This window comes from Corvus moneduloides, chromosome 1 (genome assembly GCF_009650955.1).
Source record: "Corvus moneduloides isolate bCorMon1 chromosome 1, bCorMon1.pri, whole genome shotgun sequence".
Classification (NCBI taxonomy): domain Eukaryota; kingdom Metazoa; phylum Chordata; class Aves; order Passeriformes; family Corvidae; genus Corvus; species Corvus moneduloides.
In genome coordinates this window covers 58083465-58108451 of record NC_045476.1, presented here as the reverse complement: position 1 = coordinate 58108451, position 24987 = coordinate 58083465, and the positions used below count along the sequence as shown (strand labels likewise).

The following is a 24987-nucleotide window of genomic DNA, read 5'->3' as shown; positions in this document are numbered from 1 at the left end:
AAAACAGTATCAATAATTAATAAAAGAGGCATTATTTTGCTTGTTACTCTTACCAACAAGAGTGCGTTTTCTTGTCCTGACTCCTCCACAGTCCCCATTACAGGGAGAAAATTTTGACCAGTTCGTAAACTGACAGTCATCTTGGCAGGGAATCTGGCACATCTGTGTTAAGGGTGGTAATGGGCCAGAGTATTTAAGGCACTCACTGATGTCAGCTGGTCCTCCATCTTGTCTGCGACAAGTAATTGCTGGAAGCGAAAAGAGGTGGAGTCTAATTCAGCATTTTTTTAATGAATGTCTCTATTCAGTTAAGTAAAAACTACAATATTCTACTGGAAAATCACACTGAAAGCCCAGAATACCTATACAACAACTTAATATTTGCCACCAGTTTTACCTTGAATGAATACATTTGACATTTCTCACTTTTTAAAGATTTTGTTTAAAATAATTTATCAGGACTTACCAGGAAAAAAAAATTGCAGAAAACTGTAAATATTATAAAGGTTGTACCATGTTATCCACACCTGCTATACCACTTTACACATTATCCTTTTTCCTACTGACATAGCCTACGTCTCAGACATTAAAAAACTTGCAACACCATCTTAAGTAACTTAATTGTATGTTATAAAGTTTTACCAGCAGATTGAATTTTAGAAAGATGGATAGACATAAAATTTAGAAGCATATTTGAGTTCTGGATACCACTTAACCATTTACAAAAGTATTGCTGCCTGATGTTCTTCAGCAATTTTTAGTCTTGAAAAACGTTTAAAGAATACAGTGTTGTTTCCTAGGGAAGGACCATCAGGCAATAGGGGTACAACTTTATAGAACAGGATAGCCATGTCCTGAATAAAGCTTCTTACTTAAGAAGAAAAACAAATTCCTTAAGGAAACATCAGTAAGGAGTAAGGAGCTGGAACATAAGGATTTACAAAGAATAGGGAGGGCTGTTTCATTAATATAGTCTTTAACAACCACAGAATGGTTAATGTTAAGGGATTACTGGAGGTCCCTGCTCAAGCAGGGTCCCCTAGTGCACATGGCACAGAATTGTGCCCAGAAGGCTTTTGAATACCTCCAGGGAAGGAGGCTCCACAACTTCTCTGCGCAATCTGTTCCAGTGCTCAGTCATCCTCACAGTAAAAAATTTCTTCTTCATGTTCAGCTGCGCTTCAGTTTCTGCTCATTGTCTCTTGTCCTAAAACTTGGCACCACCAAGAAGAACCTGGCTCTGTCATCTTGACATCCTCCCTTCAAATACTTATAGACATTGATATGATCCCCTCTCAATCTCCTCAAGGCTGAACAGGCCCAGCTCCCTCAGCCTTTCCTCAAAAGAGAAATGCTCCAGTCCCTTAATCGTCTTTGTTACCCTCAGCTGTATCTGCTCCAGGAGTTCCATGTATCTCTTGTATTGAGGAGCCCAGAACTGGACTCCAGGTGCAGACTCACCAGGGCTGAGTAGAGGATCAGGATCATCTCCCTCAGCCTGCTGGCAATGCTGCTAATGCGCCCCAGGATACCACTGGTGTCCTTGGCCATAAAGGGCATCGCTGGCTCATGGAAAACTCATTGTCCACTAGGACCCCCAGGTCCTTCTCCACAGAGCTGCTCTCCAGCAGGTCAGTCCCAGCCTATGCTGGTGCATGGGGTTATTTCTCTCCAGGTGCAGGACCCTGCACTTGCCCTTGTTTTATATCAGATGGTTCTTCTCTGCCCATCTCTCCAAACTCTCTGGATCCTTCTGAAAGGCTACACAGACCTCTGGGGTATCAACCACTCATCCCAGTTTTGTATCACCAGCAAACTTGCCGAGGAGGCTCTCTACCCCTTCATCAAAGTCAACAGTGCTCTATAACTGTTTCTCAAGTATATTTTTTGTATGCATGGTTGCTTATCTATTCTATCCTAAGCTCAGTAAACCTAACTTTAGGTCCTTCCCCAAAACAACATAAGACTTATTATACAGTAACAAGATAGGAAACTTCTAGTTGTTTGTTCACACAATAGAATTATATTTATGCTTCTTGGCATCTGACAGCACTCAGTAGATGCGGTAGCTCGAGATTGTAAAATAATTTGGGTCACCTATTGTTGCAGTAGCATTGCATCCAAATATTCTGTATACCTATGAAGGAATATAGCTTTTTAAATTATACTCCATAATTTAAGCATAGCTCTTCAATTGTGTTGACAATAATTGCTCTGTTAGCATGTATTGAAAAAAAAAAATCACGTTCAACTGCTGGAGAAAAAAGGAGTTTGATAATAAATAAAAGAGAAAACTGCCCATGAGTGGGCAAGAAGAGGGACAGGTGCCCATCTCTTCTTTCTGGTGACCATTGACAGGACACAAGGGAGTGGTCTGAAGCTGCGTCAGGGGGGTTAGTTTAGATATAAGGAAAGGGTTCTTCACACAGTTGGGAACTGGAAGAGGCTTCCCAGGGAAGTGGTCACAGCACCAAGCCTTACAGAATTCAAGAAGCATTTGGACAACACCCTCAGGTACATGGTGTGGCTCGTGGGGCTGTCCTGTGCAGGGCCAGATATTGGACTTCGATGATCCTTGTGGGTCCCTTCCAACTCAGGATATTCTATGATTCTATAACTATTTCCTCCAGGAGGAAAAAAGGAAGCATAGTTATCATGGTTTAGTATAGTTTGGGTTTTTAGTAAAGAGGGCTTCAGCCACAGAAGTGATTCTCTTGCAAGGAGGTGCTTACAGCTTCCTCTATAACCTGGCAGAACCTATCAACTGGCTAGTTTGAGTATCGGCAACTTTTTTAAGCCAGCCCCCCGCCACAGCCCTGCTCTGTGCAGGCAGCCCCCTGCTCCATGCGGGCCAGGCCCCCGCCACAGCCCTGCTCTGTGCAGGCAGCCCCTCTGCTCTGTGCAGGCCATCCCTCAGCCAGTGCAGCCGAAATTCATCTGAGGCCACTACCCAGCAAAGATCATGTGGCCAACAGCGAGAGGCGAATTCCAGCTGCAAGGCCCAGGTGAGATGAACCCTTTTAGTGCTGTAAGTTTCCTCTAGAACGGATGAAGCCTGCAGACATCAGTCCTCTCCCGAGTCAGAGGAAAGGTGAAGGCAAGTGAAGAAAACACCATAAAGACACCTAAGTCAGTGAAGAAGGAAGGGCTGAAACCCTGAGAGAAAGAAAGAGAAGATGCTTCAAACCTAGGAGCTATAATGTTGTAAAGCTGTGGTGATGGACTATGATACATCAGAGTACCCGTTGCAATTTCATGAAAGCATGGGGGGGTGGAGCGTTCAAACTGCAATTGTGAGGAAAAGCACCTGTGCTGAAATAAGCAAATGTTGAAGTAGCTGTAATTTGATGAGAAGCTTGAACAGAGGTAGATGAAAGTGATGACTACCCTTACTCCCAGGCAAGGAGAAGACCTCTGTTCCTGGAGATGAAGATGCTCCCAGAGATAGGTGAAGAGAACCTTTGTTTCTGAACAGCTCATCCTTAAAATGGAACCCCATTAGCTAAAGATTGGACCCTCGAAAGCAGTTGTGGGGAATGCTGTAAGTCGAGGGAAGGGACTTTCACATGCGAGCAGAGAACCAACCTGGGCGGCTGTCTTGCTGTAACATTGAAGCCATGAGAGAACTGTTTCTTGTGGAGCTGTCTCCATAGCATGAGCAAGAGAGACTCCTCTCCCTAAGTGAACTGAAAAAGGTTATTATAGAGGTAGTAAACTGATTGAGAATCTTAAGGGTTGTCTTTTTACATTGTCAGTGGGAGAAGGGAGAAAGGTGGGGGGAAGAGAAGTGTTCTGAAGGCTTAGTCTGACTTTTTTCTTTCTTTTAGGTCTGTTAATAAACTGTTAATAAATAAAAAACACAGTTTTGTGTCTGCTTTGCTTTCTCCTAATTCTTATCTCACAGAAGGAAAATAAGTAAGTAATAGATATTTTGAACCAAACCACTACACTTAATTGATGTTTCTGCCCGGTTTACGAACTGAACCCGCTACAACAGTTCAGGAAACTTTTTTTTTTTAGATTGTTTTGAGGTAATTGTAATGGTCTAGTGACCTGTGATTTCTTAAAAAAGCTTTTTAGTTTGACAGTTCTAAACTAAATTTCTGCCTCATGAAGACTGTAGGAAGCTGAACTTGACCCGTATGTTCCATTTCAAGTCCTTGTGCCTACTAAAATATATCCAAAGGTCCCAAGGGAACTGTTTTTGCCACACGTTTGTGGTAAAACACTGAAAGGGAGGGGGTGTGTTTTTCCTGAGATACTAAGCAAACAACTTCCCTGATCCTTGACTGCCCTTTGGAGCAGGGCTGCCAGCACTGTTTGTAATAGGCTCAGCACTGCATTAAGTTGTGCTTATTGTGACCAGCTGCACACTGTCTAATACAATTATTCTGTCAAATCCTATTATTTTTAGTGTAGTTTATATGAGGAAATATTTTTTTCAGACGTAGGTCTAGTGATTCAGTGAGAAAAATCAAATATCTAAAAATTGAAAATCCATACTATCGGATTTCTAAGATTACACAAATATTTTAGAAAAACACAAGTCAAACTCCTATCTTCCAATAAAAGCCTAGGCTATAGCTTTGGATTCTTGTGAGATACAATTCTCTGCTAATAGCACACATCAATTTCCTTAAGGTAAAAGCATAGTTCAGACTAGTTTCGCCATGTGGAAATTCACAGAGGTCAAACCTAAATCCTCTGTCTTGAGTTTGACCTTGCTACGTGCACACATCAGCAAAACTAATTGCATTATCTTCACTGCATTATCAGGGAGATACAGGCCACCATTTTCAGCAATGAAAACTATACTCGGCCAAGGGCTAACAGACAGTCGACTAATTAGCCAATATCCTTCATTAAATTTCTTTGAAAGTTTAATACTCATTTTACATACTGCTTCTCCATCTAGTCCTTTGATAGGACAGTAAACATTGTCCACCAAACAACATTCTTTCTTTCTAGCTAAATTGAGTTTCTCTAAAGCTAGTATTCATTCCCTCATCTTTCCTAGTTATTAAACATTACTCCATCAGCATATATCCACTCTGCCATGATTTTTTTCAGACTCATATTAATGTATCTAGTTTACATCAGGCAGACTCAGGTGAAAAGCTCCCCTGAGGATTAACACTTTAGTTTTTTTCCAGATTAACTGTCAGTTGTACCATAGCAATCAAAGCAGGAAAACTCTTCATTCTCAAGACGTAAATATTTCACCTTAATAACAACACAAATTAGAGGACAGCTTGGCATACTAAATCAATTCCCGAATCTTAATTTTCACACTGCCTGTCCATAACTATTCATGCTACTTCTAGTTGACAAGACCTGGATGATTCATTCTGTGTTCTATTTTCCTATTGTTATTTTCCAGATTCAAGTATCATTGTGAAAGGTTTATACTCCTTGTAACTGCGAAAAGTGGGTATTTTTCCATTATTAGAAGCAGGGATTTTGACAACCCTATACATTCCATTAATACATTTTTTGGCCAGCTAACTGTCTTGACACCTGAAATGCTCTCACCGTTAGAGGAGTTACTTTTTCCACTCACAAGCTAATCTGGGCAAACTCATTCCCTGCATCTTTGATCAAACCTATGGTTTTTTAACTACATTCTGTAGAAGTTGATTAACTCACTATAGAGAGAAGTGTCTTCAACTACATAAAGCTATACCATACCAGGCTAATTATTTTGCTTATACAACCACATTATATTTATTACAGACATTAGCAGTAAGTGGAAAGAGCATGGTTCCTCCATTACTGAATTAAACACTGAATTATTAAGTGAAAACATAAACCAAGAGTACAGCTAAAAGAAAAATCAAATTTAACATGGAAACCATGTTCTGGTATTTAACAACTATTAGCTCCCAGAAGAAAGGTGTGAAATAAATAGCAGTCTAAATTTAATAGACAAGGGACTTTGATGTAATTAAAACTTTATCGGATAGCATTGTTTCCACCAAGTCCCCACAGGAGACTACAGGCTAATATATTTCTTGTGGGCATAATGAAACACTGAGACTGTATTTCAGCAAGTCATGTCATGTGTTAGTTTATATAAAAACCTTTCTAGTGCTACCATCATTAGCATACTTCACTGACATTTCACTGAGATATGAAATTCAGTGAATCCTGTACCTAAAATTTTCTTGATAAATGAAGGTGATCTATTGTCCTTTCTTTTACAACACACTTGTGATACCATTTTTTCAATTGTTAAGTGTTTTTAACAACAAAAATATTCCTTTTCAATTCTAAAAAACAAGAATTATTTCAGCACACTACCTTTTCTTATGCCTTCTATAAGAAGAGAATAGTTTCAGCTATGATTTCAGCTAAGTTTATTTCTTTCTTTGTGGGACACAGCAGACTAGACACAGTGTGACAAAATGTTCCTACCATGAAGTACCTTAGGAAGGAGCACATGCCCATAATATTGTGAAAATACAAGCCTGAGTGTTCTTTATGTTCCAAAGACAATAACAATGTATTTCGGCTAAATAAAGTTGTCTGGAGATTGTGGCTCTTTTTTTGCAAATAAAAAATTAACTTCTTATGTAAACACTGCTTTTGAGCAGTTGTCCAAATTCTTACGTATGACTACTGAAGATGATCACTGTACTTTGCTAAAATACAAACTAGGCAATAGAGCACTCTCATCTGTTAAGTCTCAATGACATTAAAATAGTAGTTTATAGCTCCATGAGGAGCAGCACTCCATGATCTTGTGCTTTCAGCAAGGGCATGAAACACCCACAACAGCAAAGTCCCCTGCCTCCATAAGTGATGCCTGGAGAGGGAGGCTGCTGTCCCTTTTTAGCTATGGAGCAAGAAAAGTGCTTTTGACCACTTGTTCTGCCTTTGAGTCTCCCCATGGCTCAAACAAGCCTGCAAGGCTTCTCTGCGTGCTCATGGCCATCCTGGGAAGCGTCCTCCCATTCCTTTGTCTTTCAAATCACTACATACACCCTGTGAATAAAGAGTAGTGAGAGCTCGAGACCAGGTCTTTATTAAAGGCCAATTCCCAGTTACATCAAGCACAGCTATTCAGGTATTCTCTCTGACAGTCTGGTTACTTTAACTTCTGTTTAAATTTACAATTAACCTTCCTCTTGCTATTACGGAATATCCTGACAGATTTCGCAATTTTCATCCCATGTCTCCTACAAAACTCTGAGGAAGATTCATGATGGCAAGGACTGCAGGCTGTGCATCCTTCTGCAAATCTCTTTTCGGTCACTGGGATGGTCCATACCATGTGCATCCATCCATGTACGTCATGACGTGATCAGGCTACCGCAGTTTGGGCACTCAAGCTTCTCATCTGCTACATGTCCTCTTCACTACCATTGGGATGCAGCCCAATAAGCCCTACTTCAATTTGCAGGAGCTACTGGCAAAACAAGTTTTAGTCTTTCTTAGGTTTTCCTATACAATTCTAAAGGGATTTGAGCTGTATTTCTAAGTTCCTTCACAAGTCACTGAAGCCGAGATCTACTAACACAGATTTAAGATATGAGTATAACATAACACATACCTGCCTAAGTTGTTCACAATTTCAAACTTCATTTTTCTATCTCATTGAGCAGACTACTATTCTGAAGTTAGATTTATGTATTAATAAATGTTGGCCTCAAAAATACAGAGTGATATCTCTTAGCACACCCCTGCTGAAGCAGATTCTTCTCACCATGAGAATCCAAATCCCCATCAAATATTAGTAGCTTGGGTTTATTAAGCATTTATCCTCTTGTTCTAGTTGTTGGCTGGTAGTTGTTTTTTTATTTTTATTTTCTTTGGGGGGAGGGTGGTATTTTGTGTTTGCCACCACTGTGCCTCTCTCATGAATTTCAGGTGGCTCATCAATACATCTGACCAAATTAGTCTTGTTAGTTGAGAAACAGCTGATGAAAATAAACACAACATAAATGTTGCAGTAAAATATAGCTGTTTTCTGTATTTAGTTTTCTTGTTGGGTAGGTTAAAAGGAGGTTTCAAATTCCTTGCTGATGCACACACATCATCTCCTCTTGAGGGTTTTGAACAAAAGACTGATGTCTTAAGTTGCTTCAGTTCTGTAATACATTCCTGCCCTGCTTATCCACTGTTAAAAGGCATTTTTTCAGTGATACAAATTCAGATTTTCATTCAACATAGGAATTCAACACGATTGCTATGACCACCAACCTTCTTCAAATACAGTTCATGACTACAGCAATGAATTTGCTGCTCAGTATTAAGTGCTATTTTACTGCGCTTAGGATTAGATATAAATACTTGCCCATTATTTGCATGAATAGCTAACAAACATTTTTTAAAAACACTTCTAAAGAAAATCTTTTTTTAAAACAAAACCCAGAAGCCACCAAATCCTTTTATTCTCTTTCCTCTGCATTGACCCAAGTTACAGTTTTATGACATTCATTTAAACGGACGTGATTTGTAAAAAAACCTTCATTATACAAGACAGATAAAAACAAAGTTGTCTTTAACAATGAATCACAATTCTAAACTTTATGATTCACCCAAGTATCTCTTCTGCCAAGAAAGACCAAATGTGATAAAAAAGCTGAAGGATGGAAGTGCAAATAGTAAAGTTGTGACATAAAGCAAGGGATGCATATGCTCTAGTTACTCACAGACTCTTAAGATCAGACACCTAAGCAGTCATTTTTAATGATTTCTAACTTCTAATCTTTCCTTCAGATTTAATTATCTTTCTAACTAAAATTTTAACAGTAACAGGCTATTTTGTTCAAAATAAACTGCTAATGAATGCATGGTCAGATGTATCTTTTCCTTGGTGCACATTCCTATTCTTTCTCATTTAACACATTTGCTGATAATCTGTGTGTTACAGTGGTTGTGTGTGGGCCATCAGATCAGAAATAGGACAAGCTCATAGCAATGGCAATATCCCCTTGCACTGAAAAAGAGGAATTCAGAACTCTTTCCACACAGAAGAATGGAATTACTTGCTCTACTGAGTATCAACACAAAATGAAAGGACAATGCACAGGAAACCAAAGGGCAGAGATTACTTCTACAAAATTATTATTTGCTTTGTCATCAAAAGCAAACTAGCACAAAGGGATGAATGTGTGATTTCTGCAATCATGAGCACCAGAAACTTGAAAGAGAACTCTTTCTCAGTTGAAAAAGAAATGGTGTTATGTCAACAATTTTCACAGTCAATATTTGTATAGAAATCACAAACAGTTAAATGTACTGTTCAAAATATCTGTATTACAGCAGCAATCATAAATGCAGTATCAGAATGTTATACCAAATGGATTTCTTATTTCAGTGTTTAGCATTTCCTGATTTTGGGGTGGTTCAAAGGACTTGTACAGTAGAAGCTCAGCCTTTTCTGTTTCTACATCACAAAATGGCCATTAAAGAAACTATTTATAGTACAGAATTTTTTAATGACATATTAACATGCAAAGTTTTCCACAGCCTATAAAAATTCTATCTACAAGTAGCAAAGTATGCAGGAGGGAGCCAATAATTAACAGGGAGAGGAGATAAAACCTCTTCCAGCGTCTTCCTTCAGGAATTGGTAAAACCTTCCTAATACTGTCCAGAGCAGATCTCAGTCTGTTTGCTCTCAGGTCAGCCTCCCTTCAGCGAGCACCTTGCATGAAATCAACTCTTGTTCAGGGGACCAAACAAAATAATGTGTATCACTGAAAATTCACACATGCCTATTTTGAATTTGAAAATTAAGAGGGGATAAGGAATATGTTGATGCCCTGTGTAGGAGATAAATTATATTATGAAATAAAACACACTATTCATGTTCAAAATGCAATTTTCTGAGGTGTGAAACAAATAAAACTTTATCTGATAATCTCTAGAATTAGAGAATTGTGTTTTCCAAAGGGAAATTTACTTTTGTGCAAAAATTCAACTTGTATTTCCAAGTCATATTCATTGTAAAGGTAAAATATTTTACTTGTTTCAATCTAAGGAAAAGCTGTACTACTTTGTTTAGCTCCTACAGATTATCAGTTTACTGAGTACAGAAGTAAAAGATACGATCAACACATTGTGAGGTATTACAACACTGAGACATGATACATAATATACCTGAGTTTGAAACTTGCATTTTATGTTGATTTATATCACTTATATAAATGGGAAAAAATACTGGGCAAAAACCTCTCTGTCTTTAATGCTTGTAACTTTCACCACTGCAACAGCCTAAACAATATTTAGATTCATATTTAGCTATCTGGACTGAGGCACAAATAAACTTCTGCTGTCCAACTTGAATTACTTGCTCTATGAATTCTACAATGGAATTTACACATGGGATGGACCTGAAAAAAAAACAGGAGTAAACAAAAATCTTCCTTTCTAACAATTTATCTCAGAAACATTCACCGAATTGTATCAAAAACACCAGCTTTCTTCTGGCCTAGCTGCTCCAGGGGTTCCTAATTAAGGATTACTCATCCTACCACTTGACCACATTACACTAGAGAGCTACTTCCATTATATCTGCTTGTGGGAACAAGATTACTGCTTGAATACATCATCTTTCACAATATCGAACTCTGTGTAGTACCAAAGGGAAATTCTGCCAGTCTGTTTTATCAGATTTGAAAACTACAGGGCTATTAATTTCAAGATAATTTATTATTCTGTATATGTGTGGCCTGTACATGATTGGAATTATGTTTAAAAAAATAAAAAGAAACTCTCACGACACAAAAGAATAATAAAATCCAATCTGCATGCACTATTATTAGCTACCTTTCTTTATTGACAGACTTTGAGGCAAAGTCAAGAGATTTAGGTACTACCATACAAGCACAGAAGACAACACTTTGTACAATCTGAATTCCTGCCATCAAAGACAGAAATCTTATTTTCTCAGCGTGTAATCTGAATGTATCCTCCAGAGCTGCTAGAAATAGATTCCGTTGTGATAAACCTTTGAAATAATTACCACAGCCAGAAGTCTTTTGTATTAACAGGCAATGCCTTAAGGTTTCTTTTTGTGGTAAGCTCTAAATTGATCTCCTGTAACACTTTCTGAGTAAGCGGCAGGAGCTACTATCCTAAGATTTACTTCATAACTTTTTAAGCATACCATGACCTCCTTTAACACTGCAAGGAAGTTAATGACCTGAACATTTCACTTCTGCAGTTAGCAATGTCCTTCCTCAGGAATGGCACAATCTGCTGAGCCAATAACTTAACAGTGCTTTAACAAATAGAAGTTTGAGCTCAGAAACAACAAAGGAGAAAAACCTTCCTGGAATTCAAGGTTGGCCAGTAGTTCAAAGCAATTCAATTACTGTAACACAGTAAATACGAACTGCATTTATTTTCCTATTGAATGTATTTAATGCACCTACAAAGGCCTTATCCCAGCTATACTTAACAGAGCCACACATACACAACTGCTAAAGCCACAAAATTCTCTATGAAGACAGGTGTCTTGGTTTTGGAGACAAAACTTCAGGAGGAAACACTCCAGAATGAGTGTCTCCTCCGAAGGGAAAAGGGCCTCCCCTTTTCCTCCACCAATAAAAGTGGGTCACAATAAGGGAAAGTGGAAAAAACAAACTGTTTATTAACACACAAACAAAACCGTGTAGAACAGGATTAAAAAAAAAACCCCTCCAAATACAACAAATTGTATTTGGGAACAGACACGTAGGCTTGGACCAGCCAGGGGCACTCCTCAGGCTCCCCGGACCAGCGAGGAGGGAAGAGAGGCAATGAGGCAAGAGAAAGGAAGGGCAAAAAGAACAAGAAAAACCAACAAAACATTTTCCCAGCTAGCTGTAACACAAAAGAAATCCAAAAACCAGCACAGCGCTCCCAGGGCACTCCCTCCTGAGCCCTGCCAAGCCCCCCAGGTCCATCTTAAAGAAAGAGCATCCTTGGGCATGAAGCGGATGGTTAAGGACTAAAGTGGCTTCATAACATCACCCCAGGACAACAGGTGACAGCAAAGCTGGATTTGGATGTAAAAATTATTTGCTGTTAAATGGAAATGGTGCAAAAATGTCTGAATCATTGGGCTCAAAGGGTCGGTGGTTTAGAAGTCTAACCAGCAGCTGTTTAAGATTGTTTCACCTCAGTGGTTAATTCCAGGCACAATTCTGTTTAGTCTCCTTAACAACCTGTACAGAAAGCATGCTCAGCAAGTTTGAGGACGATGGCAGTTTGAGCAGTCAGTACTTACCTGGAAGGACTGCCATTCAAAGGACCTTGACAACCTGGAGAAATGGGCTGGCACTGAACATTAACAGTGTAAATGCAAAGTCTTGCATCTCTCATGCTCCCATTGGTCTCTGTAACTACCTTAATTTGAGAGTATAGAGAAGAAGTAGCCAGACTGTCCTCAGAGATATACAGTGAAAGGGTAAGGGGTCACACAGGCAAATTGCAGCAGGGAGCAAATGGCAGAGAGGCTGTAGGATCTCTGTGCTGCCAGAGACTCCAAACATACTGAGACATGGCCCTAAACACTTTCAGTATTTTCCTTTGCTGATGCCCATAAAGATAGATAAAATTAGGTTACAAGTCCTAAAATGTAAGGCACTTCCCACAGCAGTGCATCTATAGATTTCTGAGGAATAAATGACAGAAACAAAGGGTCTAACCTCTTGCCTGTAGCCCAGGTCCACAAGACTCATGTGCTCCCGGGCTGTCTTGGCGCACGTACCACGGTACCAGCTGGCACCTGCGCCATTTGTGGGTCTTCCACCTGAAATGAGAGGGGAAGCAATCCATCTGAACCTTGTAGCCATCAAACCCAAGGCAGCACGAGTGCTAGATGGTGTTATAAATCACCATGAGCTGTTGCTTATTTTTACTAACTGGTCACAGGCACTTCACAAAAGAACTAGTAACAGTACCATAAACTTATCTCTATTCCATTAACTTTTTTTTGTTCTTTTAGGATGAGGCCACTAAGAACATATGGAAGAAAGGAGGAAGCAAACGTGGAAAGAGAAAGCAAACCATATACATTTCCAAGGATTTTGAAGCACAAAGTTATATTAACAGTGCCAAAAAAATACACAGTGAATATATTAAGACAAAGCACTAACACAGTTATACAAAATATGAAAAAGAAAATTCAAAAAAGAAAACTACACAGAACAATAAAATTACGTGCATTGATTACCCATTTAACAAGAGAACTCCTTTGCTATGAATTTATATCTGAGCATGCTTAGAGTATTATATGATTCAACAAAATGACATACTGAAATTTGAAAAGTGGATTTAATGAAAGGACACTAACATCTCAAAAATCAGCACGGACCAATTAAGTAAAGACAAATTTTAAATAGTACCACACCCTAATAAACCTCCCCTCTTTCCCACTTTCTTTTCCTTCCTTTCTTTCTTCCACCTAAGTGAGTGAAGCAAAGGTGTATTGAAGTTTCCCAAATACATTCCAGAGTTAAGACTGCAGGGTTGATTTCTGATTCAGGCAATACTGAGATTGTCTTTGGGCAGTAAATACTGTCACTATTAGGTGCTTGATCTTTCCTCTTCCCCAGGTCTTTTTTCACCCCCTCCCTTAGGCATGCCTTCCAACACAAAAATAAATGGAGCAATTCTGCCTTTCTTGAAACAGGGACAAGTCTTGGAGCTACTAAGATAAGGTAGGATGACCAAAATTTTAGGATTTTTATTTTGTTTTCACAAACCTTAAAGGATATGATTACAAAGGTAAGGTTGTCACAACAAACAAATACCTTTGTTAAGCTTCACTTGAAAAATACTATTCCAAAAGGAGAAATAAGAAACAAAAAGGAAGGGTAGCTACAGGAAAGTATTGGGGCAGTGGGCTTGAGTGCTTGCAAGGGCATCTCAGGAAATTCCTGGGATCTTGGGTTGCTAAGTGGCAACACCTTACAAATGTGGAGCCAGCCAAGAAAACCAACACAATGTGAATATCGGCTCACCATATCAAAAATAAAACACAAACAAAAAGAACATTGATAACAAATGAAATATTGTACTGCTTAAATTATTCTATCATTAATATAAACCTCTATGAAACTTTTTAAAAGTTCCCTGCTAATGCTGCAGAATACCCCAGTCCTTAAATATAACAAATCCAGGCAAGACTGTTTGTTGTCACAACTCTAAAATAATCCACAGTTGTCCACAGCTCCAGCCATCAGCAGTTTGCATGTTTTAAACTATTTCAATGGTTTTGCACCTCGAGTTTCCTTGCAACCTGCCTCTATGGGACAGCAACTAACTTAGGCATGAGCCAGCTGCATGTGAGTCCATCTGTTGCAGCATGTGTGCAGGTCAGAAAGATGCTAAAGGAAATATATGGAACATGTGTTTAGTATTAGTTCGTGTCATGAAATATAAATGACCTCATCTACCACTAGCAACTCTTCTTTCTTATGCTCAGCACATTATCATGCAGCTCAGATACTGAAGAGATGAGGAGCAACCAGCATTTTAAAAGATAAAACTCTGGCTCTAATTTTGACTATAAAAAGTTCTTGAGCTCTATTTCTCTGGTGTTTAGGGTACTGATTTTAGTAGCTTCCCAATGTTCTTTTCAATCTTTTAATATCTCTTAGTTGCATAGAGTGTGAGCTCCTAATCAATTTGAAATGATAATTCTTATCAGATGATGAAAGAATCACATTTCTTTAATCTCAATTTATTTTCATTAAACTATGCTTAAATTCTATTTTTACCTCTGCAACAGAGAATAGCTTCATGTGTATTACTATTCATAGAACAGAAAAAAAAATCTTTTTATTATTTTGTCAAGTAAATCTAACTAACACCATCAAAATCTTCTAAACTTTGTCTCTATCAACAACCAGATCTTGTTGTATGTCTAGACCTTCCCACACACTCAGATGGATATTACAGAACTATCCAAACATTTTCTTAAGCAATGATGGTTCCACCTTCTGGAACAGTCCTCAACATTCTGTGGTGAAGATCAGACAATGCAGAGGACACAGGGCATATGGGGAATATCTTCAGCTCTGGACTGTCTCAGGGCTTACAGGGATAGAAAAATGAAGGATATGGTAGGTTGAACAGTGTGGCACCAGAACTCAGCTCTCCTAAACATATAAGCTTGCAGTTCAGCACTTTGGATCGTTTAGAAAGACTTTTTTTCATGCATAGAATGTCAAAACAGTTTCTAGGAAAAATTTATTCTGGAAAGTCATTCTTAGTTGCTGCAATGTTCTTGAGAAGGAACTGGAACAAAATGAACCGGTGATTCCCTATGGGCCCAGCTGAGTCTACATATCTATTGATATGTAGACTGAAACCTTGATTCAGATGTGTATCCTATTTTCTAAATAGTACATGTTAGAAAAACAACAACTGCTAAGAAATGGAATTCAGCAAGCTTTAGAGGTAGTAAAAGTTTAACAATCATGTCTGAGCTCTTTCTGGTTGATTGTCTCACATACCTGTAGCTATGACAGACAGGAGAAGCTTCACATTCCCTTTCCTCAAACAAAGAGTCTGGGCACTCCCGACCACCATTGGCAGGGAGCTGGATGATGACTCGGTGTCGGGACCGCTTCCTTACTGTGACACCCCCTGCAAAGAACAGAATAGCTTGTTTTTACTGCTGCTACATAGAGATGAAACTAATTAGGTTGAAAACAAGGTATTTGAACCAAATGCCGTAATATTGACATGCTATTTTTCCCATAAGCAGAAAAATTAAGCCTAATAGAAAAAACACTTCAATTTCAGCTCAAGGCCAGAAAGCAGAACTAAACAGAAAGCAATACCGGCAATACTGAACAAATGAACAGACAGCTGAAATGAATAAACAGTTCAATACAAAAAAAATTAAACCAGCTCAGTTTGCTGCTACACTTTACAGTTTGAAGCTATAACCTTACCCTAATCATCTGCATGTAAAACTAGAAATTCTGCTCTAGGATTCCTTTACAGTTTGCATTTTTTAATTATTATGGTCATCCATTATTAATGAAAAACTACAAAAGTGAATAGTTCCTTTAGGAATTTTAATTTCAGTCATCTTCAGGTATTGGCTCTTCAGGCAGAAAATTAAGAGAAAAGCTACATATCAGTATTAGTTCCACAGCAATGCCTTTGTTAGGTAAAAATCTTGGAAGTTTGGTTTTTTTTTCACAGAGAGCAGTAGAGCAGACATTTGGCTGACTGGGCTGATATCAGCTTTGGGTGGGTTATTACAGCAGCTGCAGCTTGTCTGATCACAGAAGTGTGCTGGACCACAGCCAAGCAATTGTAATTAGGAGCGAGCAGTAGGAGAATCCCGGCGGTGACTCTCCACCACCTGGCCACTCTTCAGCACGGAGGAAACCCTTCACTCCCGAGTCAAACAGCTCCAGGAGATGCCAGGAGCTGGCACAAGGGGCAAGACGGACGTGCAGCCCAGGAAAGCTACTGACCTGCTTACTGGCACAAATGGGTAAACCCCATGAAATAAAAATTGTTTGTGTAGTATAAAGAGAGTTTGACTCGCCAAATAGACAAAACTCCTTTAGCTCACAAATATACTGTTTTATAGAAGCCTGCACACGAGTTTGTGGTAAATATTCATGAAGATATGCTCATTGCATCAAGAACTTTCTTAAAACCCATAGAAATGGGAACAGAAAAGGATGGAATTTTTGCCCAGTATGATCTCCTCCAACAAAAGTATTTCAGAAAGAACAATTAATACTGCTGTAAAATAACGTGTATTTAATAATGAATAACTATTTTGTAGATTCAGATTTAATGGATTCAATTCTCTGCTCTCTTTCAAAGGTTATGAATTTAGTCTTCCTAACCCCTTTTTTCATTTGTTCGAATGCACTAAACACTGGTAGGAATTACTGCAAAAATACCTTTATTCTTGTTTCCTTTATAAAGCCTAAAGAATTGGTCATGACAGCCCAAGTGTGCATGTTTGATGTAACTATATCTTTTGCATTCTGACAAAGTGGTAGCTGTGAGTAATCACCATGTCCCACATAGGGATTAGCACCCTGTGAAACAGAGGGTATTACAGAGTCTGTCTGTAATAGTACATATTGGAAAAATGCCCGCTGTTAAGCTTAAAAAGAGAAATAAAGCATAAAAGTGTGGCTAATATTAAGCCTGTCATCACGCTAACTTCATGTGAGATTCCAGAGTAATAAAAATTCAGGGGAGACCCACACTGTTTTAAAGAGCTTTGTCAAATGTATAAAAATGGTGTTGGATTATATGTTTAAATTGGACCATTCACATCAATGTAAAGTCTGTTGGTTTTTATTAACTCTCCTTCAATTTTTCTTGGAGTAGAGCAGCCAGACAAAATTATATACAACTGCACGTCTACTTATCTACATACTTATCTCCTTGTATATAAAGACTCCGGTTTTTCTGATGAGAAAACAGCATGAACCCAGGTATTTCCAAAACCAAAATCTGACAATTAAAATGCTAACATTGTACAAGTATTGATGTTAAGATGATAAGCTGATGATGTTAAGAGATATGTGTCTACCCTGTAACTAGTCATCTCTTTATCAGTGTAAGATGCAAATGGGAGTTTGTAATATTAGGAAAAATGTGGAAAAAAAAATCTAAACAGATGCATATAGAAAATGTATTGAAATAACTGTCCTTTTCAGCAAAAACTCTATGTCCTCCCTGCAGCAGCTGTACCAGGTATTACATGTCCTCTGTCAGAAAGAGATGTGTATAAGCATTCTGCCAAAAGTGACTGCTAGTCTGACTGCCCATTTTTTTACTCCTAAAATCTATTAGCACAAAATGGATAAAATTACCTTCTTGACAAGATGAAGGACACACTGTCCAGTCACTGAATGGAGTCACAATACAGTCCTTCCTGCAAGGAAGCAGACAAGGTCTCACAGTTTCAGGTCGAAGGCTTTCAGGGCATCTAAAAAAAAAAACCCCAAAAATTACAAAGAAGCATTATCAAATAAACAACCACTTTGCAATGAAGCAGTGAATCATGTGAGGTACTGAATGCTTGCAGACACATGAGGACAGTGCTTGCTGCCCCGAATTCACCAGGATGGAGCACTAATATAAAAACTAGTAGCAATTAAATGCATGTGGTGAAAGCAAGCCAAACGTGGTGTATTCTGCACCTCAGGATCTAAATAACCATCATCCCTCACTCACCATGCTAGACTGTATTTTAAGGGTTATTTTCAAGCTTTCACATAATTATGAAGAAAAGCCATCTGATTTAGCTTAGTAAAATACATTTTCAGGTCTCATCACTTTATCTAAATACAAACTCTGGAAGGAGACATATTCAAAACAAATAACACTGCTAACCCAGGAACAAATAGGTATAAGCTGGCTGTGATTATGAGAGAAACCAGAAAAGGATTTAAAACTGCCAGATCAATGAGACTCAGAAAGACTGTCAGAAAAGGCAGAAAACCTTACTTGTTTTAGGAAGAGTCTTGATCAGCATATAAAAAGGATTATTGGACTGCCACATATGGGACTCATTACGCAGGTCATTTTCCCCATTCTGTGGGGATTCTGTCCTTTTTCATCAAGGAAAAACAACTCTCTATGCTGCAATACTTGTTTCAGAATGGAACAATAACTCACAGAAGTACTGAAAATATTTAAAATAATTTCAAAATTGCTATTGCTCTAAACACATACAGACTGTGGGCTGTCTGAAGAATATGTAAAGATGTAAGAAAAACATCTATATTTGGGAGCTTTTGGATAATTATGGAAAAACATTACTATGACTAGCTTTTCCTCTTTTCAGTGCTAGGCAACTGGGACCAGACAGGTGAGAAAGGCAAGTCTAATGGTAAACTATCAAGAAAATCTAGTCTCCATGGTCAGCAGAGAACTATGCCTTGTTGGGGTCCCTCCCCCTGCCATGGAGTTCCTGAGCAGAGCCCCGGCCATGCAGCTGGAGAAATAAACATCTCTGAAATATCTACCACGAATCTGTCCATATATACTTCATTTCCACGGGACTCCTGGTTTGATATATGCTTGTTGCAGTAATCCCCGCTGCAACAATGCCTGTACAATGTGAGGAGGAGAAAAGCTGATTTGCAGCTTTACAGGAACATACTCTTCAGCAATAATACTTGCTCGTGCAGGCTTTCTACCAGTTGTCTCTGCATTTTCCTGCCAGTTCACATTCACTCCTCAGTATATGATCAATTATCATGAACCAGCACCCATTCCTCGGTGCCTTCTTAGAATGGTATCTCCACCCTTTCTCTTTTCTCCCCTTCCACCAATGTGAAGAAAAAGAAATAATATAGCTATAGCAGCATAAATCTCGATCACTTCTCTGTAAGATCTGTTTACATTTTTAAGTCAACTTGTGCCTTGGTTCCATGTGATTCATAAAATCAGATTCTATATGCAAGGGTGTATTTAGATATGATCAGATACACCTCAAAAAAACCTCTGCTACCAATCACATATATTGACGAAGATGTCAGAAATTTTCTTGAAGGTTAAAATAAAAAGTGTTTCTGGAAAGCATTGAACATTGGCTTACTAATGTCTTTTCTTGCATTGGCTTTTCTCTTAAAAATACAGGAGAAATTATAAGCATACAAAACAGTCTGAAATATACACATTCACCATTTCACTGAGAACTTCATCTTTCAGGAGCACTAAACACTACAATTCCTCTTCAGATACTTAGGCAAGGCAATTAGTTCAATTAGAACACCATTTCTATGCTTTATATTATTTGTATTTACTATATGTGGCTTAAAGCAAAGTATTGATTTTTTTGCAGTCCTTACTCAAGGTCAAATTAAACAGAAAAGATACATGCTGGAGTCTGTAACTTGTGAGGCAGATAAGGCCAATAATATTGATTGTATCATATCAAAGTAATCCTTTTTATAAGGGGAGTTTAAAACAAGGTTCCTATTTATATTTTCATGCTAAATGTCTAGGTCTTTAAAAACGATTAGGTGATTTTGATGTGACGATTTCAAGGATCAACGAAGACTTTTTTTCATTTCATATGATTCATTTATGAAAGAATAAAACAGTCCTCCTCCCAGAATTTAAGGTCAAATCAAAGGTACAGGCATTTACAGTAGATTTAAAAAGGATGATAAATCATTAAAGGTTTGTGGGCTTTTTAATGTAAATGTACCAAACAAGAGATATAATGGTATCGTGACTAAATAGAACAGCCACTTAATGCAGATACACAACCATTTAGATTACTGAATGTGCAGACATTACTCCACACATTTCCATTTAAAGTAAATTAGGCTTAAATCTACTGCAGAATAAAGCAACAAATGGCAGGCAGCAAGCAAATATTTAGTGTGAAAATAGCTGCCTCATGAACTTTCTAAACCACCTCTGCTATCAGTTCTTCCAGTTTTGAATCTGTTCTGAGTGGTATATATTTACAGAGTGCCAATCCCTACAAAGATATTATCAAATGCATTTTACTAGCAGCTAATCCGTATTTAAGCCTGGTCACACATTAAACTGTAAAACCAAATCATTGGGCCAAAGGCATAACTTAAAAAACCACATAAATGGGAAAAAAAATTCACAAAGTTTGTCATGCTAATGTTCAAACTAATGTTTCAAATTAATGACATGTCAGGTTCCACTATGCTACACCTCCTTGGTCTGGTTCTGAGAAGAAGAAATGCTGTACTGTATTGAGATTCACTGCACTACTTTTGAGTGGAACTGCACTAATCCACACAGTGCACTGCTTGTTTGGAGGCAACAAGGATCTTGGAAATGGTGCTGGTCTGCATGTCACACACATACTCCAAGAATTTTATCGTGACTCAACCTGATGGTGGCAAGGACCCAACTGGATTTATTCGGCTGTCAGCAGAATCACCATTGTAAATACCACCCATAAAAATCCACCGTGAGAAAGGTATTATCTAGTCTTCCTGTTGTGCCAGTTTTGTATTTTTAGAAGATTAAACATTCCCTCATGAGAACACAAAAGAGAGGGTCTTTCTGCCTTTGAAAACAGTCACCAGTGATAAAAATATAAAGCAGTAAAATCCAAACATTAATTACAGCATGAAGACATTTTTAAAGATCTTTACTTTTTTGGGCCTACTTGTCCCACGTTTACTCTCACACAGATGACCTTTCTTGTCTGCATCCCCACGGAACAGGTGGCCTCCCCATTCCAGCTGGCAGAGGAGTTGAAAGCAGAGACAGACATGTCCTCTATGCACTGTCCCCATGGACCGGTCTGCCAATGGTACACAGTGCAAGAGTGCTCGTTACAGCTGCGTGTTTCCTGGAGGGCACTACTATTTGGGCACTGTATTCCTCCTGGAACAATAAAAGAGGGTAAAAGATCATTCAGTGGAAGGAGACAATTTTTTTTTTTTTATTTAAAAAACCCATACCACAAACCCACTTTGAAATTTTCTTAGTTATATTTTAGCAGTTTGATTACATGTATTATCAGTTTGATTACATGAAAGAAATGCTGTTCCTTTTTCCTCCTCTTCATATGCCCAATATTGACTTTGACAAATTTCAGTCAACAAGCCACACAGACTGTTCATGGACAGTGTGTAAGTCTGTACCAAAAGGATAACAAAATAATCATAACTTCTATAACACACTAATGTGCTTGGAGTAATCTACAGCCTTACTATTTTGGTTCTCTAAAAGAGACTGCAAGAGATCACGTAAGGACGTATGAAGGCTCTAGGCAGAAAAAATTGTTAATTATTCTAGTTATGCATGGCTAAAGACCACTGTTTATGTCTAATGCACAGATCAATTGATAAGATTTTTGGAGCTCTTGTCCTAGGTCCCAGTGGATATTTATCCATGTTATGTAAACCAAAGAGGATGGCACGGCTGGCAATTTCAGGTCCAGATTAAGATAAAAAGCAGGTTAAGACTAAAATGCAATCAAGTGTCAGTGATTGTGAAGAAAAGCTCACATAATGTTGTCTTTGTTGTGTTTGGTTTCAGATAGTCTGTTCAGTTTATTATATTCAAGCACTTCAAAACTACTTTGGCCTCCCAATCCTCCAGGAGAAATGAAGAGGCCTTTCCTACCAGAGTTGATCACAGGCTATTAGATGCCCAGCCCTGCGAGCAGACATCACGCCCGCTAAATATCTGGTGTTATTAGACACTCAGAATCTAGGTTTAAGATTCTGGCCTACAAGGAACAATGGGGCTCCTATCTCCAACTGATGAAAAGGCAGTGAAAAATCTAAACAACATTTTAGCCTCTCCTAAACACAAGAAAAGTAAGAAAGACGACTGAAAGAGGAGCTTTTTGTTAGTTAATGCTGATGATCCATATGACTTTTCTCTAAAAAGAAAAATGTATGCTCACACCACATGCATGTTGTAGAGTATATTGTCTTTAGATCCCAGCACTGAACTTCAAGTTGACTGTCTGCTCTACAGATATGCAGGAGGGAAGGAGTTTCAAGCACTCATTGTTGATATTAAACAAGAAAGTAAATGTAATCAGAGAAACAACGGACACTTCAAATACTCCAAAACAAGAAAGTCAAGTCACCAGTATAAAATACTTTATACCCCAAGTTGTTCTTCATGGTCTAGATCTGCAGCACACATAAGAAAAGGTCCATTCTAATGAAAATGCAAGATAAAATCATAATCCTCAATTTATTTCTCTAGGAATATTTTTAATTTCTGGCTTTTTTCTAAAAATATTGATGTAACCAAGCAACAGTTAACATTGTATTAGTTGAGATGTCATGCCACAGACTAGCTAATCTTAAATTTTGCAAAGGAGGATTAGAGAAACCTACAAAAATGCGAATTAAATAATAACTTGAATTTTTTTTTGGTTCAGAATGGATGCCAAGTCTATTAGAATTGGTTAAAATATGTCAGTGTGCAGAGCATTAAAAAAAATGCCAGACATATTTTCCTAAAAAATAAATTAAAAATATAAATGATAAAGTAGAATTTTGATTATGTGATAAATTTCATAATGTTATCTAATCATCATCCCTCAAGAAAAAACAAAGCAGCTAAACCAAGCAGACAGGAATATAAGCAAGTAAATTTGGAAAGTGAGTGTATTTTGAAGAGAAAAAAAAATCGTAAAGTCAAAGATTATTTGTCATGGAAGGGAAAATTGAACCATGTGAGGAGTCTAGACGTTCCTCCATTAGTAGGGTTAAATAAGGAAAATTTGAAAGATGTAGAGAAGGTTAATAAATTAAGTATTTCCATCTGATGTTAGCTCGAGAAAAAACACAAGGGAAATATTTAATGAAATTTAAAAATTAAAGGGGGTGCATGGGGGAAAAAATATTTTCCCAGAATTGAATGCCACAGTCACCAGTTCCTAAGACATTTGAGAATAAAGTGACAATGGAGGTTCAGTTTCGACAGCTATGCAAGAATGTATAACCAGGGAATAAAATGAGATTGACATTACTTGTAAATGAAAAACATTGGGGCATGAATGTCTGCAGCTCAGTGGGAATACAGCTCTGTTCAGATTAAACCAGGAGTTAAAAAAACATGCAAAGACTGAACAAAATGTGGAAATAATACTACTAAAATAAAAATCAGTGTGCCATTCTCTACAGGAAAACAGCATTCTCTTGTGCTTCCTCAAATTTAACTAGGTACACAAGATGTAGAAGGGGCTGGAAAACTGGCAATTAGAGATGCCCTTTACAACATCTGTGTAGGGGTAACAACTTTATGAGCATATCCCCAGTTGAGAACAGGTTTGACAGGAATATAAAAGTAAATGAGTATCACAGGAAAAAAATAAAACAGACATTTGAATTCATCAGAATATGCCAAAAAGGGACGTACAATAATAAACATATCCTTTAATAATAGATGATCAGATGACAGTAAATAACTACTTGGCAGTACTAAAAATAATAATTTCAAGGATACAAAACACAGTTGAAGCATTTAGTTTTGGGTTTGGATTCTTAAGCAAAGTGGTCTTGGAAATGAACGACTAGGTTTGCAGAGGGACTTGCATACTGCTCATAAAATAGGTGAGATATGATATTGTTTCCTTGAAAGCTTTAACAGAATTGTCATGCACTTAGACTTCTTTTCTGCCTGGTTTGGAATTGCTAATGGGTAAGACACCTTGCTCGAGGATATTCAATGATTGGATTTTATTAATCTTTTTTTGTGACATTGACTTGATAACTTTTAAATTTCAAAATGCTGAACATTTTTTTAAGCATTTAGGATAATTTTAATTAATCGTCTTGATATAACTCGTTTTTGCAAATGCATATAGTTTTACAAATGCATTTCAAAACAGCTGGAATAGTCTTAAAGTTTGAGAAAACAGATGTGACTGAAGTGTCTCTTGTATTCTAGTGAGTGAGGTGTTACTCTCTCTCTCTCATGAGGTAGACACTTCTCAAGGCAGCTGCACTTCCTGAAAACAGACACAGTCAGAACCAAGACTGTTCCTGTTCTGCAAACATTGATGCTTCCTCACCTGGTGTATATCCATTATACAAACCAAGCAGACCTGTCCTACACACACAACAGGTCAGGATGCAGAGTGGACCCATGGGAAATGAGAGACCTGTCCTCAAGTCTTTTCCAGGATAGGATTTCAGCCCCTGACCCCTCACTACAGTCAGCAATCTGAGCTGATGAGCTCCTGAGCAAAAGAACACAGTAACATACCCTGCCCTGGCTCACCTTTCTCACACAGGTGTCAGGTCACTTAGTAAGTCTTGCCTGAAAATTCACTTTGCATGGTCCCAAAACTAAGTGGGGTTTTTTTATTCCTGTTTCATGAAAAACCTCATGTTCTCCAAAACTTATTCTTTTGTGAATTAGCAATTTGCTGGTAAAACAATTACTCAATTTTATGCTTTCAGATTTAATTACCAAGCGCTGTTATTTCAAGCCAGGAAAATACAAAAATTAAAAACAACCTCAAGAAGTGTAGGAAGAGTAAATACATTAAAAAACCCTAAGCATGACTTCTTGTTTGTAACT

The 24987-nt window shown here is 38.0% G+C and overlaps 1 protein-coding gene across 8 annotated transcripts in view; it reads right to left on the bottom strand.

The window, feature by feature from the left end:
* Positions 1–24987, bottom strand: part of THSD7A (thrombospondin type 1 domain containing 7A) — a 285664-nt gene that overhangs the window by 46158 nt on the left and 214519 nt on the right. For all 8 annotated transcript variants that reach the window (XM_032111028.1, XM_032111075.1, XM_032111082.1 and 5 more), the window contains 5 exons: positions 21084–21318; positions 17802–17917; positions 15456–15588; positions 12642–12745; positions 54–248 (listed from right to left, as the gene is read on the bottom strand). In XM_032111028.1, coding sequence (XP_031966919.1) covers positions 54–248; positions 12642–12745; positions 15456–15588; positions 17802–17917; positions 21084–21318 — 783 coding nt within the window. The remainder of the gene's footprint in view (positions 1–53; positions 249–12641; positions 12746–15455; positions 15589–17801; positions 17918–21083; positions 21319–24987) is intronic.